This window comes from Clarias gariepinus, chromosome 13, assembly GCF_024256425.1.
Source record: "Clarias gariepinus isolate MV-2021 ecotype Netherlands chromosome 13, CGAR_prim_01v2, whole genome shotgun sequence".
NCBI classification, from domain to species: Eukaryota; Metazoa; Chordata; class Actinopteri; order Siluriformes; family Clariidae; genus Clarias; species Clarias gariepinus.
Genome location: NC_071112.1, coordinates 7956364 through 7973828, shown reverse-complemented (window position 1 = coordinate 7973828; position 17465 = coordinate 7956364). Strand labels below are relative to the sequence as shown.

General features: G+C 33.3%; 2 protein-coding genes across 2 annotated transcripts; both read right to left on the bottom strand.

The window, feature by feature from the left end:
- Positions 1–8957: 8957 nt before the first annotated feature.
- LOC128536268 (saposin-C-like) lies at positions 8958–10885 on the bottom strand. Its single transcript, XM_053510462.1, has 4 exons — positions 10822–10885; positions 10021–10094; positions 9844–9930; positions 8958–9352 (listed from the first exon to the last, which is right to left on the bottom strand). Exons 1-4 carry the CDS (start codon positions 10862–10864, stop codon positions 9185–9187), a joined length of 372 nt encoding a protein of 123 aa, XP_053366437.1. The 5' UTR covers positions 10865–10885; the 3' UTR covers positions 8958–9184.
- A 4523-nt stretch (positions 10886–15408) lies between these two features.
- On the bottom strand, positions 15409–17219 carry LOC128536299 (granulysin). The gene is made up of 4 exons (XM_053510508.1): positions 17131–17219; positions 16350–16423; positions 16174–16260; positions 15409–16079 (listed from the first exon to the last, which is right to left on the bottom strand). Exons 1-4 carry the CDS (start codon positions 17171–17173, stop codon positions 15909–15911), a joined length of 375 nt encoding a protein of 124 aa, XP_053366483.1. The 5' UTR covers positions 17174–17219; the 3' UTR covers positions 15409–15908.
- Positions 17220–17465: the final 246 nt, after the last annotated feature.

The following is a 17465-nucleotide window of genomic DNA, read 5'->3' as shown; positions in this document are numbered from 1 at the left end:
ACACATTAACATTTCATACAAACTTAAATAATTCTTTTGACTGTGTAAAGCTGCTTTGCGACAATGTCAATTGGTAAAAGCGCTATACAAATAAAATTTAATTTAATTGAATAGATTTTGTTTTCTAATTTTAAACTGTTTGAGGAACTACTGTGGCAGGTTGAACTTCCTCAGCTGGTGAAGGTCCTCAGGCATGGTCGTGCCCAGGAACCACTGCTGTCACAGTACTCTTGATGTTGAGTGGGGGGGGGGTGTTTCTCCTGAAGTTCATAATCATCCCCACTGTTCAGCTCCAGGTTGTTGTGACTGCAAAAGACAGTCAGCTGCTCAACCTTGCGTCTGTATGCAGACTGGTCACCATCTTAGATGGGGTCAATGACATGACCGTAGTGTCGTCTGCAAATTCCAAAAACTTGACAGAGCGGTCTGTAGAGGTACAGTCATTTGGGTAATGGAAGAAGAGCAGTGAGGATAGAACGCACCCCTGGGGGGGCGCCAGTGTTGATGGACAAGAATTTCCCAGTCTCTCATGGTTATCTGTTTACAATATATTTCTTAATTTTTTTATTATCATGGCATTTGTTTTAAAACAGTGTTTTTTACGTATAAAAAGTTGCTGTTGATGTAAAGATTGTTGTCAAATTCCATTTCCCAGAACAGACAACAGCCTGCAAACATGGCTGACATGGAGTACAACACGCTACTTGGAGTGTTACTGAGTGTATACACCTATTCTCTATTGCACGCGCACGCACACACACACACACACACACACACACACACATATATTGTCAAATAATTAAATTTATTATTAACAAGCATTAAACTTCTTACACATACCCCGCGGGAAGGCTGGAAACAGCTTATTAAATATTTTGGGATTAATTTTTCTTGCTATACGTTGGCACATTTGTTGAGGTTTCGATTCAAACTTTGAACACAGTACAGCTGAGATCTGGAAAAAAAGACACTGTTAACACATCAAATTTAGCACTTAAAACTCTAAAAACATTAAGGATGGTGTTTTAAGATATAAAAATAAATAGAAACTCCTACATGATCATATCTATTTTCATCAATGAGAGTTTCTTATTTTTTTTAATTACCCTGTTAAGTTGTTTCTGAACGTAGTGCCTCATGGCCATGACCCCGGTTCTGCACAGATAACAGCTTCCAGGAACTTTCTTTTTGCCATCCTAAGAAAAAAAGGAAAACATACTGTATGTTCTACTACATACTACATAGAATGGGTTAAAAAATATCTGTTGAAATACAAGACTGCAAAAGTGTTAACCTCAACTCTGGCATTATAGCACAGCATGGCATACATTTTTTATTTTATATATACATATAATCTCATGTAAATTTTAGGGTTATATGTTTATGACTTTATTTAAGTCAAAATGAAATGCAAAAGTAAGTAGAGCAAAAATAACTAAATAACTAAAATTAATAAAATAAGGCATTCAATATTAAATTCAACTGAAATCTGTCAAGCTGAAAAAAATAGTAAAAAAGAAATTAAATACAAAAATGGCACATAAAAAGTATACATTTTACTAGCCTTGTGAGAATACAAAAAATGTACATCCTACTAAGTAATATAATGCATGTGTTTATTAAGTTTTTTTTTTAAGGCCTAAATAGCATAAAAATGTCATGTTACTTATACATATTAGAATATTAGAATATTCGAGACCATACCTGAGAATGATTTCCAGTTGGATGTGTAATTTCCAGTTCAGACAGTGTTAATGTCTTTGTCATGTATTCCAGATGTCTCTCATGTTGGCTTTCACATTTTAGAATTACTGTAAATGTATTGTGATGATATTAATACAGTGAAAATACAGCAGTGTATCATTCTAAATAAATTCATTCATTCATTCATTCATTTATTCGTTTGCTTATTTGTTAAGGATGGCATAAAGAGCCAACTGTTTAAATTACACATAAAATTCAAGTTAAATATGCACCGAAATATCTAAAACTAACAATAAACAATTCCAAAAAACTTTTCTACATGGCTATGTTTTCTGTAAGAAGGCAGAAATGTAAAATTTGGGGCTTTTGTTTTTACTTATAATTTTTGGTAGCACTTAATAGCAGATCTTGGTTGTTTATTGTACGTAATAATAGAAACAATCTTGTCTTTGAAGTTATTAACATTGCTGCAGCTATAAATTGCTGGGCCAAGGCCAGTAAGGACAAGTTGTTCTGTAATAGCATAAGAATTATAATAGGTTAAAATATTTAAATTTAGTTATTTTAGGTTAAAATAAACACTGTCTAAATATATAGAAGTAATAAAGCATTACAGGTCATGCCATTGTCAGGAAATACTTATCCTTGTGGTAAAAACTCCATTTCCTTTTGGACCGATTCATTCATGATTATTTTTCTATTCTTTACTAGGAAAAAAAAAGATATATATAAAGGAGTGAAATATCAAATCCAGTAACTCACTTATAAATGCAAGAAGAAATCCAAGGTAAAGTGAAACATGATCCATCATCCTCATGATGTCTCCTCACACTTATAATTTTAGCTTAAATAAAGTTTTTCTGCTGAATACTACTTCAAACTGTAGTTACATCCCCACAAAGTCACTGCTGAAAATGTTCTTCTCAGCCATCAGCATTGCTGTCACTCTGTCTATCTTCCACCTGAGAAGTAACACAGCTTCTCAATATGAATAGTTAAACGACATGGCTGTGCTCACTTATACATGAGTTAAAGAAAGTATTCCAAAACCTACAACACTTGTTTTATTGTTGACGCTATTCTTAATTTAACAACAGTATATTATTTACGTTTAAAGACCCAGATCATGCACAACTTTACCTATTTACTACATGAATAACTATAAAACATTTAAATATATTTTTCTCTAAAGAAAATCACATATTTAAAAGGTAGTGAGAACAAAAAATGTTAAAACATTACTCCTGCAAAAGGTTATTTATGAATATTTTACGTTAATTACATTTTAATAGATGTATATATAGTATAAATTGAGATATAAAACATACATAAATATTTCTATTTATATATTTTTAACAAATGTGATATGCACATTTTACTTTTTTAAAGTTTTAAAAAATTTTTTACTTCATTAGAACCTTTTGCAAAAAAAAAGTTTAGACTTGGAGTAACACTTAATGAAGTAACAGGATTTATGCATAATGAATTTATGCATAATGTTGAAGAGATTTGGGGATGGTTTACATCTTTTTTAATATCAGTCTCAAACAATCTAATGTACACCCAAATAGTATTGAATTGAAAATAAATAAATAATTAAAAGCTTGTGTTTTGATACACTTAGCCAATTCACATATCAGACTCATTGGATGAATATATATTTTAATATGATAACTTACAAAGTGTTCTTGATTTACAATAAAATGAATTTATATATATTTTTTTATTCTTATTCAAACCATTGTATAGTACATGCAACGTAAGTAAAAGGGCAAACTAGTTGTAGTGCATTTTCATCTTGTTTTCCCACGAAGTCTCTAAAGTTAATTAAACTATATCTTCACGTTTTAGGAATCTTACAAAGCCGTGTCTCACCTCTAATAAAACTGTGTATTAAAACACAGGAAAGAATTAAGTGATTAATAAATTTATTGAAGATACAATAATTTAGTTATATACGTAGCTTGAGTGGTTTATTTGCCTAAGTAAATTTGGTAAATAAATGTGAGGACACTAGTGAAAAAGGGTTTTATTCAGGTTAAAATTATACTGCTAAAATATTTACTTAAATTAAAAAAATAAACTTTAAAAAATAATTTTAATCATGTACACCAATTAAACAAATCCAGATCTGTTAAGAAAATTATTTATTAATTTGTATACATACATTAATATTTGGGAAATTATTTCAGTCTTTTAAGCAATATACATCATCATCGTATACATAACCTTTTTTCTTGTAATGATGTTGACATTTTTTGGTGACTTTATTAGGACATATGATCAGGTGTTTGACATTTAGCACAAACAATGAAAATATCTGAAACTTTTTTTATGTATATATAAAAAAATCTACACATGATGTTTACACATGCCAATATTTTTGCAGGTTTCATGGACATTCTTACCATTTAAAATCATTTTAATTAGTTTATCTTTGTATTTGTGAACAAAATTCAGACAAATTTTGGGAACGGGGGATTTGTGACATGCATTTTTTAGTCCATTCTCGATGCCTTCCTACAAGAAAAAAGAAAAGTATAATCAGATACTATAATTTAAGTATGAGAATATCAGACAAATTACTCATCTTATTTGAATGGTCAGTTTTGAAGTAATGTCAAGTCATGTAGGCATATATTGTCATTTCAAACATAAACTTTTCAGTACACATTAAAATAAACAACGGTACTCCAGGACCTCAGAGATACATACAACATAAATTAACAACATAAATTAACAAAACTAACTAACTAAGACACCTAATTAGCTAACTATAGCTAAGACAGAACAAATAGACACCATAAATTAGCAATATATTTGTTTGTGTGTGTGTGTGTGTGTGTGTGTGTGCGTGCGTGCGTGCATGTGTGTGTGTGTTTGTATGTGTGTTCAAGTGAACGTGGGACTAACTGTTCCCTTTTTTTAAACAGTATATTTAGTGTTTGTGGTTAAATGATAAAATAGGGCTTAACAATTAACGAGACATATTGATGTATTAATGTGAGATGCTATCAATTTAATTTGTGTTTTACATTTAAAAAAAATGATGGAACAAACCAAGGGAACAAAACAAAAGCAGGTTAATAGTTGATGTGTGTACTCAGACCTTTGAGAGTTCCTTTCCAACAGATTTGAAGATATGGTCCACGACTTTTGTGCACACTGAACACAGTCCAATATTCTGTTGTTTGTCTCCTCTCTGTAAGTAGTAGAAATCCCAAATAATTAGCGATAAATTTTGTCAAAATTAAATGACCTGATTAGCTTTACATGTACAGTACCTGCCAATCATGCTTGTATGTTTTAACCATGAGGTCATTGTGGCTGGATATCTGCTCCTTGCACTGCACAGGTCCTACTGGAAAAATAAAACATGCTTCTTTGAAAAAAAATGTAAAGACAGTCACTTAAATTAAAAAAAAGGGGAAATTAAACTTTTTAATTTATTTTCTGTAGCTGTTATACTAAGCACTTATTCACAGTAACATGTTTTCTGACAAAATTGTGCTATAATTGTCTTTTTCGCTTTCAGGGTGAAAATTTATATTTTTAATTTTAAATATTATTCGGAGGTGTCAATATTTCTGCCCCATGTCCTGTAGAGCAGAAAATTACTTTATCATCACTTTGATTTGGTTAAAGGAAAGGTTCTGCTCCATTTCAAGAAGGATGCTAATGATTTAAAAGTTTATGAAATCCAGCTTGAGAAATATGCAGTATTTATGTATTTTCCCCCAGTATTAAGTTTTTCCCCTGCAAACAAAAAAAACATTTCACGTTACAAGAGATTAATAAGCTTTACATATCACTGTCCTATTTTTGATTATTTTTCTATAATGTCATGTAATATTAATATTTTATTCTTATCTTTTTAAATTATTTGTTTAAAACATTCAATGTACATTTTCTTTTTCTCTCGTTCTCTTGTTTAAATTCATCTAATATTTTGTCTTTTATTAATTTTATTTTTACTTACCCAAAAACAGAAGCAAAACTCCAAGCTGAAAAAGAGTCGACATTTTTCTTTCTCGTTGCACCAGCTGGAACTGTAGTTTTGTTCAACGGTATGCTTTTAGAAGGTTTTATCAGTGAACTCAGAATCCTCCCACTTGTTTCTGAAAAAGTGTGAATGTGAACATTGCTCGTGATTGGTCAGTCAGTGACATCTGGGGTTTCTGTTACTTAAAACCCACAACTGCTGAGTTTTTACAACTTTACTGATGACTATAGCTTTCTCAAACACAAAAGCTTTTTGTGGATGTTCACACAAAATGCAGTTTTGAAAAATACTTTGCACCCTCAAAATTAGTTAATTTTGTAACCCATGCCCTAAGGGGTCTGAGTGTCTTACTGTTATGTACTGCAGCAGCAGCAAACCAAAGTCAGAACTCACTAATGTCAGTCCTAAACACACGGCACTACAGAAACGAACACCGTCATTGTTGTAACCGCAAGTTAAAAACCTGATGCTTGTACAGCATCCAGCGCTGACAGTGACCCTGCCCCCCATCATCTGCCCCGGAAAGGTACAGGAGCCACAGAACAGCACACCACCGCAGACACCGAAAGAAAGCACTCCAGTAAAACCAAGGAGGAAAAGGGAAGACACGTTCACTACTTTCGTTTACCGATCAGTAAACAAAAAACCCGCAGTCAGACCCTTAGTGGGAGTTCTTTTACTAAAAACAAACATTGAAAAAAAACATTGTAAGTATGTAAATATCAATTTTCTTCTGTGATCTAAAGTGTTCTGACCGATCATTGATATTTGCTTTCTGTCCATCTTTGGTTTCAACTCTTCTGGACAGACCTTTTTTTTTTAGCTGCAGTCCAACAGAGAGCTGGCTAAGGTAACTTATTGGCCAATAGTTTATAATTTTTAGTCTCAGTGTTACTTTTGACATCTTAAAATTATGTCATTTATAATATGTCACTGGAGGTCAGATAAAGCCTACAGTGGATAAACACACACACACCACTAGAACCACTGTTGCTAAAAAAGAGGAAATACTGTTAAGATTTGAAATAAATTCAGAAATAAGAAAAAGTAAAATATTTACTTTAGTCGCTTTAATAATGTATTTATCATTTTATGCAAATTTGCATCCAAAATGCTTCCACACTTCCTAACTCTAAAACTTTGGATAAAATAAAACAGTTCTCAGGAGTTGCTTTCTTTCTGTGCATTTTCTTCTTCTTTGCTTTCTTCTTCTTGCTCAAAATGGTTTCTGCTGTATTACTCTCCCTCTGTACCCATGCTCATTACTCCAGTTTTGTTTGTCATATATACATTTTTCAAATGTAAGTTGCATCTGGTAATTTGTATTGGTGCCTGAAGCAATATTCACTGATGTTTTCCTCTAGTTTTATCCTAATTTTACTCACAATTATGCCTGTATGTCGTCTATTTTTTTTTTTTTTAAAGATAGATCAGCCATAGCAGTAAAACCATCAAAACAGCTTTGCACTTTTAAGACATCGACTTGATCAATCTCTGAAGGTGTGCCTCCAAGCCATCAGTAGCAGATCCTTTAAGTCCATTAAGTTGAAGGCTCCATGTATCTGACTTGCTTTTTCAGCCCCACACACAAATGCTTGATCAGATTGGGGTCTGGGAATTTTTGAGGCCAAGTCAAGACCTCAAACTGCCACCATATTGTATCTTGGTGCTCTCTCTTCCCCAGGTAAGCAACACACACACAGCCATTTATATGATGATTCATCAGACCAGACCACCTGCTTCCATGGTCAAGTGCCTATTGTAGTTATCCGCAGTCTGGCGGATGAATTCATGTTGTGGGCATGATTCATGGCACACACATTAAAATAATTATATTTATATATACATTTTATATACTTATATTAAATAATTTTAAGTATACACAACTGTTTATTTTAGATTTACTGTTATATGCATCACTTCATCACTTCACTAACACCCAGTACCCCTACATTTTACTGCCTACTACACAAGCAAAACACTCTCATCCTCTTTCCAGTTTCATCAGATTATGACAGTCCTACACATCTGGAACTGAAACAGTTGTGATTGTAGCAGTCTGTTTGAGATAATGTCCTTCACCCGAGTCATGCATTTATAAGTTTAGTCTGTGTGCACAAAGATTTCATACTATGGCTGCTGATTTCACCGTTTCACTTTTCCACCGTTTTAAACTATAAAAACCTGTAAAAATGACAACACCCACTATACTGTGCAACCTATTTTGCGGTTCTCAGTGTCGTAAAAAAAAGTGACGTCACACACTTGTCCTAAATAAACTTTGAGCGCGATTCCTATACAGTAAGTGATTCTGAGATGCGAGTCTGCCCAAGACGCTGTGTTACCAGGAAATAATATAATTATGGTGTGGAACTGTAAAATCATTGTTTAATTTCCATTATTTTATTTGTATGGTGTGTGAACAAGAAAATTCAAAGCTCCAGAGTTTCTCACTAATTCCACATTTGTATTGTATTTTAGTATCCCACTGCATAGAATAAAAACAGGCTTATATTTAAATAGAAGAGATGTCACTACTTTTTCCTTACGCTGAACCCACACAGGATGTTAAACTTGTTGATGTGTGAATGCTAGAAGATGCTTAAAAAAAGAAAAAGGCCCATGTGTGTATTACATGTGTGTTAAGGTTAGGAAGAAAGATGGAGAGAGACAGAGAGACGGAGCTGTTGAAGTGTAAACGCTAGCCAGATGTGCATTCTATCAGGGTATTTACAATTATAACTTTTTTTTTTTGTTAACCCTGTCACACATTTTGTGTCTAAGAAAGATGTGTAAAATGGTAAACACACACACACACACAAACACACACAAAAATAGTGTAGACCTGTTATATACTGGGCATAGAAACAACATCTGAATGTGTAAATGTGTGTTATGATCATATATCGTAACACATGGTGTGTGTGTGTGTGTGTGTGTGTATGTGTGTGCGTGTGCTGAAGAATCAGAAGGACGTTTCTTCCAATCACATAGTACAAAGCAATATTTAACCATTCTTAACCTAATAGTTTTATACATTATATTATCACAATATTATAAACTATATACAAAGTAAGGCATTTGTTTTAATCTGGCACTCCAGCACGATGCCATTTAGTCATGGATGTTGTGTTTTTGATACAGCTGAAATATTTACCTAAATATTTTATAAGAAAAAAAAAATTAATAATTAAAAATAATTAAATAATCATTTCAGTATTTGAATCATGTACTGTACACAAACTAAACAAATCCAGTTCTTATGGCTATGAAAAATATTTATTCACGTGTATTCATACATAAATATTTGGAATATTAATTCAGTATTTTATGCAATACACATTAACATTTTATACATACATTTTGTCCTTGTAATGATCTTGATGTCTACTTGTCACTTTCATGACTTTATTATATAACAGCGGGCTAAGTGCACTTTTTGGTTATATAAAGGAGCAAAATGAGTACAAAACTTTGCTATTTAAAAAATCTGCACAGCTTGAGAAGCCTGCAAATTGGTTTGGCACCTTTTCCACTCAGGAGGAGTTCAACCAGTTTAGCTTTGTATTTATAAACAAATTCAATGCAAGCGTTTTGGTCTCTCACTTTGTAGCACACTCTGTTTAGAGCAGACTCGATTTTGGGCTACAAGGAAAAAGAAAAGTACAATCAGATACTGTAATCCATACATACTGTATTGGTGGAAGTATGAGAACATGAGATGAATTGCTAATCTAATTTAAAACATGGTCAGGGTTTTATCCAGTGGTAAATTAATAAAAAATGTTTTACTTAAATAATACTAATAGCCACACTATTTTTTACTGATCAAAAATGAATTAAGCAAACAATTACCACTGGGTTGACCTGCACACTGTTCATATCTGACAGTATAAGTCAAAGTGGTACCAAGTGTTTTTGGTACCTGTATTAAGTTTGAGCAGTAAGTATTGCATTTATGGTTAAATAGTCAAACTGATACTCATAAACTGATATTTATAAACGTTGATATGAGATGCTATGACACTTTAATTTGTGTTCTGTATTTATATAAATAAAAACTGTAATGTCAAATAATTGGACAAAACAAGGAAACAAAACAAAAACAAATTAATAGTTGATGTGTGTACTCAGACCTTTGAGAGATTCCTTCCAACAGATTTTAAGATTAAGTCCACGACTGTCTGGCACAAAGCACATGTAATCAGTTTTTTGTCTCCTTGCTGTGTGTGTAAAAGAAATATAACCAAATATAAGCAATGTATTTTGTCAAAATCAAATAACCTGATTAGAGAGCTTTGTGTATAAAGTACCTGCACATCATGCTCGTATGTTTTAATCATGAAGCCGTTGTCGCTTGAGATATACTCCTTGCACTGCACAGCTCCTACCGGGAAAATAAAACATGCTTAAAAAAAATACATTCATGAAGCAGTCTTAAATCTTGTAAAATAATTTGCATAAAAAAAAAGAAAATCACTAAACTTTTTAATGCCATATTGCATGTATAAACAGCACAGTGCATTGATATTTTGCAACATTTTTTACAAAAAAGAATTTTTATATGTATAATCATTAATATGGTGATGTTTTCTGTAGGGACAGATTAATTAAATACTTATGAAAGCACTTTGTAACTTAAACTGCATGGAAATAGGATAAAAGGACAATTTCTGACAAATAACCATTAATAAATGTTTTTTTTTATTTGAAAAAAGGATGAAATTTTGTACTGATTTTAAATATTATTCAAAGGTGTCATTATTTTTGCCACATGTCCATTAGAGCAGGAAAATTACTGTCATTACATTTATTTGGCTAAAGAAAAGTTGTTCCCTTACTTCATTTTCCCTGAAAAAATAAACAAACAAACAAAAACATACTTCATGCTGTTATGGGAAAATAATATGGGAATAAAAAATTCTAAAAAATATGGGAAAATCAGCTTCCCGTCAGGAAGCATCAAACCATCCCATGATTAATTATATTCCTATAATGTCATGTCCTATTAGTGTTTTATTCCTAACTTATTATATTTTCATGTCCAAAACATTTAAAGGACATGTTTAAATTAATCTTATATTTTGTCTTAAAAAATCAAAACAATTACTCACCTAAAAACAGAAGCAAAATGCCAAGTTGAAAAAGAGTCGACATTTTCCTTTCCTTTTTCCTTGCACCAGTTAGAACTGTAGTTTTGTATAATTTTCAGGGGTTTTTTATCAGTGAACTCAGACTCCGCCCACTTGGTTCTGAAAAATTGTGAACGTGAACATTGCACGTAATCGGTCACTCAGTGAGGTCTGGGGTTCCCGTTACTTTAATCCCATGACTGCTGAGCTTTTACAGCTTTACTAATGACTATTGCATTGTGTATTATGTTCTAATTAACCACAAAATATTGCAACCTTTCTCAACAGTGAGACCGAAAATACCTGTAAACCTGTAAGGTATAAGTTTCTCAAACATGGAAGCTTTGCTTGAAATGTGTCCTTATGGTTATTTTTACCCTTGTTGTCTAATTTAGTGAAATGTGTGCCTTAAGTGTATGAATGCTTTTTGGGGCACCATAGATTCTTCATTAGTGAGTATATGAACCCGTATTGTACTGTGATTAAGTAGTGTAACAAGTTTTCATGTATCTGTACTTTATTTTACTTTTTTTTACTAGTGGAAAGTCTTAATTTTTACTTTACTACATCCTACAAAATAATATCTGTACATTTGTGCATGGCATTGTGTTACATAATCACAGTTAGTATTTAAAGTGATTCTTCTATTTTTACTTAAGGAATATTTTACCTAGGCTATCGCTACTTTTACTCATGTAAAATGGATTTGTGCAAATTGTCCAGAACCATCCACGACATTAAATGTTACTATAAATTAATGTGCAATGGGCATAAACTGGATCAGGCTTAACTTAGAAACAAGAAAACAAACAATTTCAAAATCTGAAAAAAGCATGCAAGTAACAAAAGGGTTGGTAAAGACACTGGAACAAGTCACATAGAGCGTATACTTCGCAAAGACCGAAGGGCATGAGTCGCTTTTATCAGTGTCTAGTAATTAGTTTCAGGTGTGTTAATAATTTGGTGAGTTGGAGCGTTGGTGTTAGGAGTTGGTGGAACAAGTGTGTAAAAGGGCATGTCTGTACCTCGAGCATTAACAAACGTCAAGAAGGTCAATGGCTCACTGTGGAAGCTTAGGTAGCTTAATAAATCATCCCAAAGAAATGTTATCACTCTTGGTTCATAGCAGTGTCACACAGTGTCCATCACCAAAGCCACTCAAATGCATATTGTTCGAGAATGCTCAGTACTGTTCTCGCTGCATGAGGACTACAGAGACCCAATCTCTCCAAAAGCAAAAGTAAGTTCCTAATTATGGCAGAACTGACATTGTCAGTGGCAGTGACAAGGATAAAGGGGGCAAACACATATTCAGGAAGCATCACGCTGATGATCAATGTAACTGTAGGAGGAACAAGACCATAACAAAACATTGCATAGGCTGCCCGAGCTGGCTAGCAAACTTATAGGAATCTCTGGCGTACAGTAAGTGACCCAATTACCAACTTCCTAGAACCATGGTTTGGAGAGTGGAAGGGCCAAATAAGCTCAGCTATGGTTGCTGTCATAGTGGTCATTGGTGTCCTAACACTTTGTGGGTGTTGCATCATCCCGTCAGTCTGGGGTTTAATCACCAGACTGATTGAAACAACTCTTAATAAAAATTGGCTTATTTTGCAAACCTGTCCTCTGGTTTGTCTGAAGTCCACAAATAGGTGACAGACGGCCTTGCTTGCCTTCACAGGCCAACCTACATGACCCACTGTATGAGTATCACGGAGACCCTTAGCAAAATGAAGTTGTGCAAAATGCCGTCATAATGGTCATTGGTGTCCTAACGCTATATGGTTTATGCATCATCCTGTGTGTCAGGCTGCTTGAAACAGCCCTTAATGAAAAGATGAAGTATCAGCGTGTGAAATTACATGATGATAAGAAGAAAATCTTCCACCATTTAACGATGACTCTTATGACCCTTATCCAGACATCTGGCCTCCAGATCCCAAAGCTATAGACTACAATCCATGCCTGGACTTGACAACAATGACACTCAATGACAATGATGACAAAGATGACAAAGAACTCAATATGCAGCAGAAGAACACAGGACAATGTGCCATCATGAAGAAAAATAGAAGATTCTTGTACAGTACTACTTGATGACTAAACAATATAGCACAAGACGTGAGGCCTTGAAACATAGTTTGATTGATATAAAAAACCACTGCTGTGAAAAATGTAAGCATACCTAAAAGAGGTTGTGGATTAGACCAACTTACAGTAAGTGGTTTCATGTAAAACACGAATACTTACAGTAGGCTGGTGTACAAAGGCATGAGGATGAAAATCACAGTTTATGTGCAGAAGTAGATTGTTTGTTTATAAGAGACGTTTATTTTTTATTTTTTTGCTGAATCAATAGCTTAACTATTGTATTTTAAATGCATTAATTTCTTACCATGCAAAATAAAAACACACAATATATCCACTTTGGACTTAATGTTTTAACTGACGATGTTCACATTACAGTAACTACCTATTTGGAAAGACGTGTTACTGATGTTTTTTTGTACAAGACATTACAAGTCAACCCTTAAATATGTAAGTGTATATCAAATTCTGTACTCTGGTAAGGAAAAATCATGCTAAAATGTCATGCTTTGTTATGTTGTCTTAAGGACAAAGAAGGGGGAACGTATCATTTTACATTTTAAAGCCTGATAGTAGATGACCAGAGCTCTAACATGAACTTTCTTTCTTTGAGAATGACTGTCTGTGTGCTGAACTTGCACTTCTTGTTTTTTAAAGATGGGTATTACCGGACCTCTAACTAAACTTCTGGAAATTTAAATGACTCCTTATTTGGTATGATTTATAGACAGAGACACAAGCAAAGAGAAATAACCCAGTGTAGAGGCGACCAAAACCAACATATGTGTAAATATGTGTCTATGTATACTGTATGTGATAAAGTGTGTGTAAATACAAGCAGTGAGAAATAGGAAGTATCTTACTTTTACAGACTTGTGTGTGTGTGTGTGTGTGTGTGTGTGTGTATCTGAGGTGTCCTGCACAGTAATAAAAATTTGGTTTTGCTCATCGAGATCCTATTTTGTCTTGTTTTGAAAGCGAAAATGGAGAGAGGATGAGAGTGTTTGTATTGCGGAGGAGGTAGTAAAATGTAATTAAATAATTAAAGGAAAATTCTGCCTTACTCTTAGTCTTACCTCTAAAGATAAAAAGTAAGTGGAGGCAATTTGTAATAATTTACAAACAAGCCTCCTTGTTGGTGCTCGGGATGATAATTTTAATGTGTGTGTCATGGATGATGCTCATGGAACATTTGTTAATTTCCTGCTGCATGGTGAAGAAATGTATGAATCTGTATATTATCAGTATATAATATACTCGGCAAAAAAAGAAACGGCCCTTTTTCAGGACTGTGTATTTCAACAATAATGTTGTAAAAATCCAAATAACTTTACAGATCTTCATTGTAAAGGCTTTAAACAATGTTTTCCATGCATGTTCAATTAACCATAATCAATTAATTAACATGCACCTGTGGAATGGTCGTTAAGACCTTAACAGCTTACAGAAAGTAGGCATTTAAGGTCACAGTTCTAAAAACGCGGGACAATAAAGAGACTTGTCTACCGACAAAAGAGATGCCCAGGGTCCCTGCTCATCTGCGTGAACGTGCATTAGGCATGCTGCAGGGAGGCATGAGGACTGCTGATGTGTCTAGGGCAATAAATTGCCATGTCCGCACTGTGAGACGCCTAAGACAGCGCTACGGGGAGACAGGAAGGACAGCTGATCATCCTCGCAGTGGAAGACCACGTGTAACAACACCTGCACAGGATCGGTACATCCGAATATCACACCTGCGTGACAGATACAGGATGGCCACAACAACTGCCCGAGTCACACCAGGAACACACAATCCCTCCATCAGTGCTCAGACTGTCCGCAATAAGCAGTCCATGAGGAAGAGATGCACTGCAGTACTTCAAGCAGGTGGCCACACCAGATACTGACTGGTACTTTTGATTTTGAGCCTCCATTCATTCAGGGACACATTGTGAAACATTTTTAGTTTATGTCTTATGGTGTTGACTCTTTTTGTGTTCATACAAATATTTACACATTAAGTTTACTGAAAGTAAAAACAGTTGAAAGTCAGAGGACGTTTCTTTTTTTGCTGAGTATATATAATCCAGGACGCTGTGTTACCAAGAAATTAATTACCTTTGGTGTGGAACTGTAACATAATTGATTATTTAACTGCACACCCCTAAGTGTTTTCTTCATTACTTGGTGTGTGAACAAGAAAGTCAAAGCTCCAGAGTTACTCACTAATTCCATATTTTTATTGTACCTAGTATTCCACTACATACACTAAAAACAAGCCTTTATTAATATGAAAGAGATGCTTTTTTTTTTCTACACTGCATGTTAAACTCATTGATGCGTGAATGCAAACAAGAGCTAAAAAGTGCTGGGTGTGTATTGCATGTGTGTTTGTGAGGGAAAGAGAGATGAAGTGAGATATGTTAAGCTACTGTATTAAAGTGTAACGCTAGCCAGATGTGCAGTCTATCAGTTTTTTTTTTTTTTTTTTTTTTTTTACACACGTGATTTGTGTTGTTAGACCTGGTAAATAAAAAGCAATTTACTCCCAGTGACATGGTACAAAGCAATATTTAACACACAATCATTGACCTAATATTTTCTTTATACAATATAATATCACAATGTGATGCTGCAACACGACACCTTTTCGTCATGGATGTTGTGTTTTTGATACAGCTGAAATATTTACTTAAATGCAAGTAATTTAAAAATTTTAGTATTTTATGTTTATGAATTTTTTTTATTTATTTGAATCATGTACACCAACTAAACAAATCCAGTTTTTTTACTGTAGCTATGAAAATGATTTATTCATGTGTATTCAGTATTTTATGCAATACACATTAACATTTTATACATACATTTTGCCTTTGTAATGCATTTTGATATCTGTGTCACTTTCATGACAATATATTATATAACATCAGGGTAAGTGACCCTTTTTTTTGGCTATATATGAGCACAAACAATGGAAATATTTTAAACTTTTTCATTTAAAAAAATATGCACAGTCTAAGAAGCTTGCAGATTTGAGAGGCACCCTTTCCACTCATGAGGAATTTAACCAGTTTATCTTTGTATTTATGAACAAATTTAATGCAAGTTCTTGTGTCTTTCACTTTTTTTCGGTTACACACTTTGTTTAGAGCAGCATTGATGTTGGCCTACAAGGGAAAAAAAGCACAATCAAATACTGTAATCCATACTCAATCTATAGGAAATTTAAAACTAATTAATAGTTGATGTGTGTACTCAGACCTTTGAGAGTTTCCTTCCAACAGATCTTAAGATTAATTCCAAGATTGTCTTGCACAATACACATGTAATCTGTTGTTTGTCTCCTCGCTGGATGTGTAAGAGAAAATGAAAAAACATAAACAATGTATTTTGTCAAAATCAAATAACCTGTTAAGTGAGCTTTGTGTGTACAGTACCTGCACAGCATGCTCGTATGTTTTAATCATGAAGCCATTGTCGCTGGAGATCTGCTCCTCGCACTGCACAGCTCCTACCGGGAAAATAAGACATGCTTTTTAAATAATAATAATAATAATAATAATAAATCAGTCAAATAAATCTTGTAAAATAATTTGCATAAAAAAAGGAAATCATAAAACTTTTTTTTAACTGGACAAATGTGACACTTTGGATGTACAAACAGCATAGTGCATTGATTTTCTGCAACATTTATACTAAGCGATTATTCATTAAACAGAAGTTTAAATATGTAAAATCATCAAAATGGTGATGTTTTCTGTAAAAAAAAGATTAATTTAATATTTCTAAAAGCACACTGTAACTTAAACCGGATGGAAAGACAGTAGGACAAGAGGACAGTTTTCTGACAAATCACTGTTAGTTTTTTTTTTTTTTTTTTTAAAAGGATGAAATATTGTACGGATTTAAAATATTTTATATAAAGGTGTAAATATTTATACCACTCACCTTTTAGAACACAAACATTACAGTGACTTGGCTAAAGGAACAGTTTTGCCTCACGTCATTAAGGTTTTGCCAATGATTTAAAAATGCATGAAATTCAGCCTGAAAAATATTTGGTATTTATAAAATCATGTCCTGTCGTATTAGTGTTTTATCCCCAACTTATGTTCTTACTGTATGTCCAAAACATTTAAAGGACATTTTAGGAATACTTTTCACACACTTGTTTAAATTAAACTAATATTTTGTCTTTAAAAATAAACAATTACTTACCTAAAACTAGAAGCAAAACACCAAGCTGAAAAAGAGTCGACATTTTTCTTTCTCGTTGCACTAGTTAGAACTTAAACCCACAACTGCTGAGTTTGTACATGAGTTTGTACATTAAGTGTAAGGACTATTGCATTGTGGATTGTGTTGTAATTAACCACAAAATATTTCAACCTTTCTCGACAGTGAGAACAAACAAATATACACCACAAGTGAAATCTTGTAATACAAGGTATAAATTTCTCAAACATGCAAAGCTTTTTTTTTTTTTGCTTTAGTGCAGGTTTATAGAAAATTCGTTATAAATTGTTCAGGTTCATAAAAAATTCTAAATTATT

Bases quoted from the DNA above. Each gene is read 5' to 3' on its own strand.
- LOC128536299 (XM_053510508.1), bottom strand. From the start codon at position 17,173: ATGTCGACTCTTTTTCAGCTTGGTGTTTTGCTTCTAGTTTTAG. The intron at 16,424-17,130 runs GTAAGTAATTGT...TTTTCCCGGTAG, and splicing joins TGTTTTGCTTCTAGTTTTAG to GAGCTGTGCAGTGCGAGGAG. The intron at 16,080-16,173 runs GTCTGAGTACAC...TTTCCCTTGTAG, and splicing joins TTGGAAGGAAACTCTCAAAG to GCCAACATCAATGCTGCTCT.
- LOC128536268 (XM_053510462.1), bottom strand. From the start codon at position 10,864: ATGTCGACTCTTTTTCAACTTGGCATTTTGCTTCTGTTTTTAG. The intron at 10,095-10,821 runs GTGAGTAATTGT...TTTTCCCGGTAG, and splicing joins CATTTTGCTTCTGTTTTTAG to GAGCTGTGCAGTGCAAGGAG. The intron at 9,931-10,020 runs GTACTTTATACA...TTACACACACAG, and splicing joins CATACGAGCATGATGTGCAG to CAAGGAGACAAAAAACTGAT.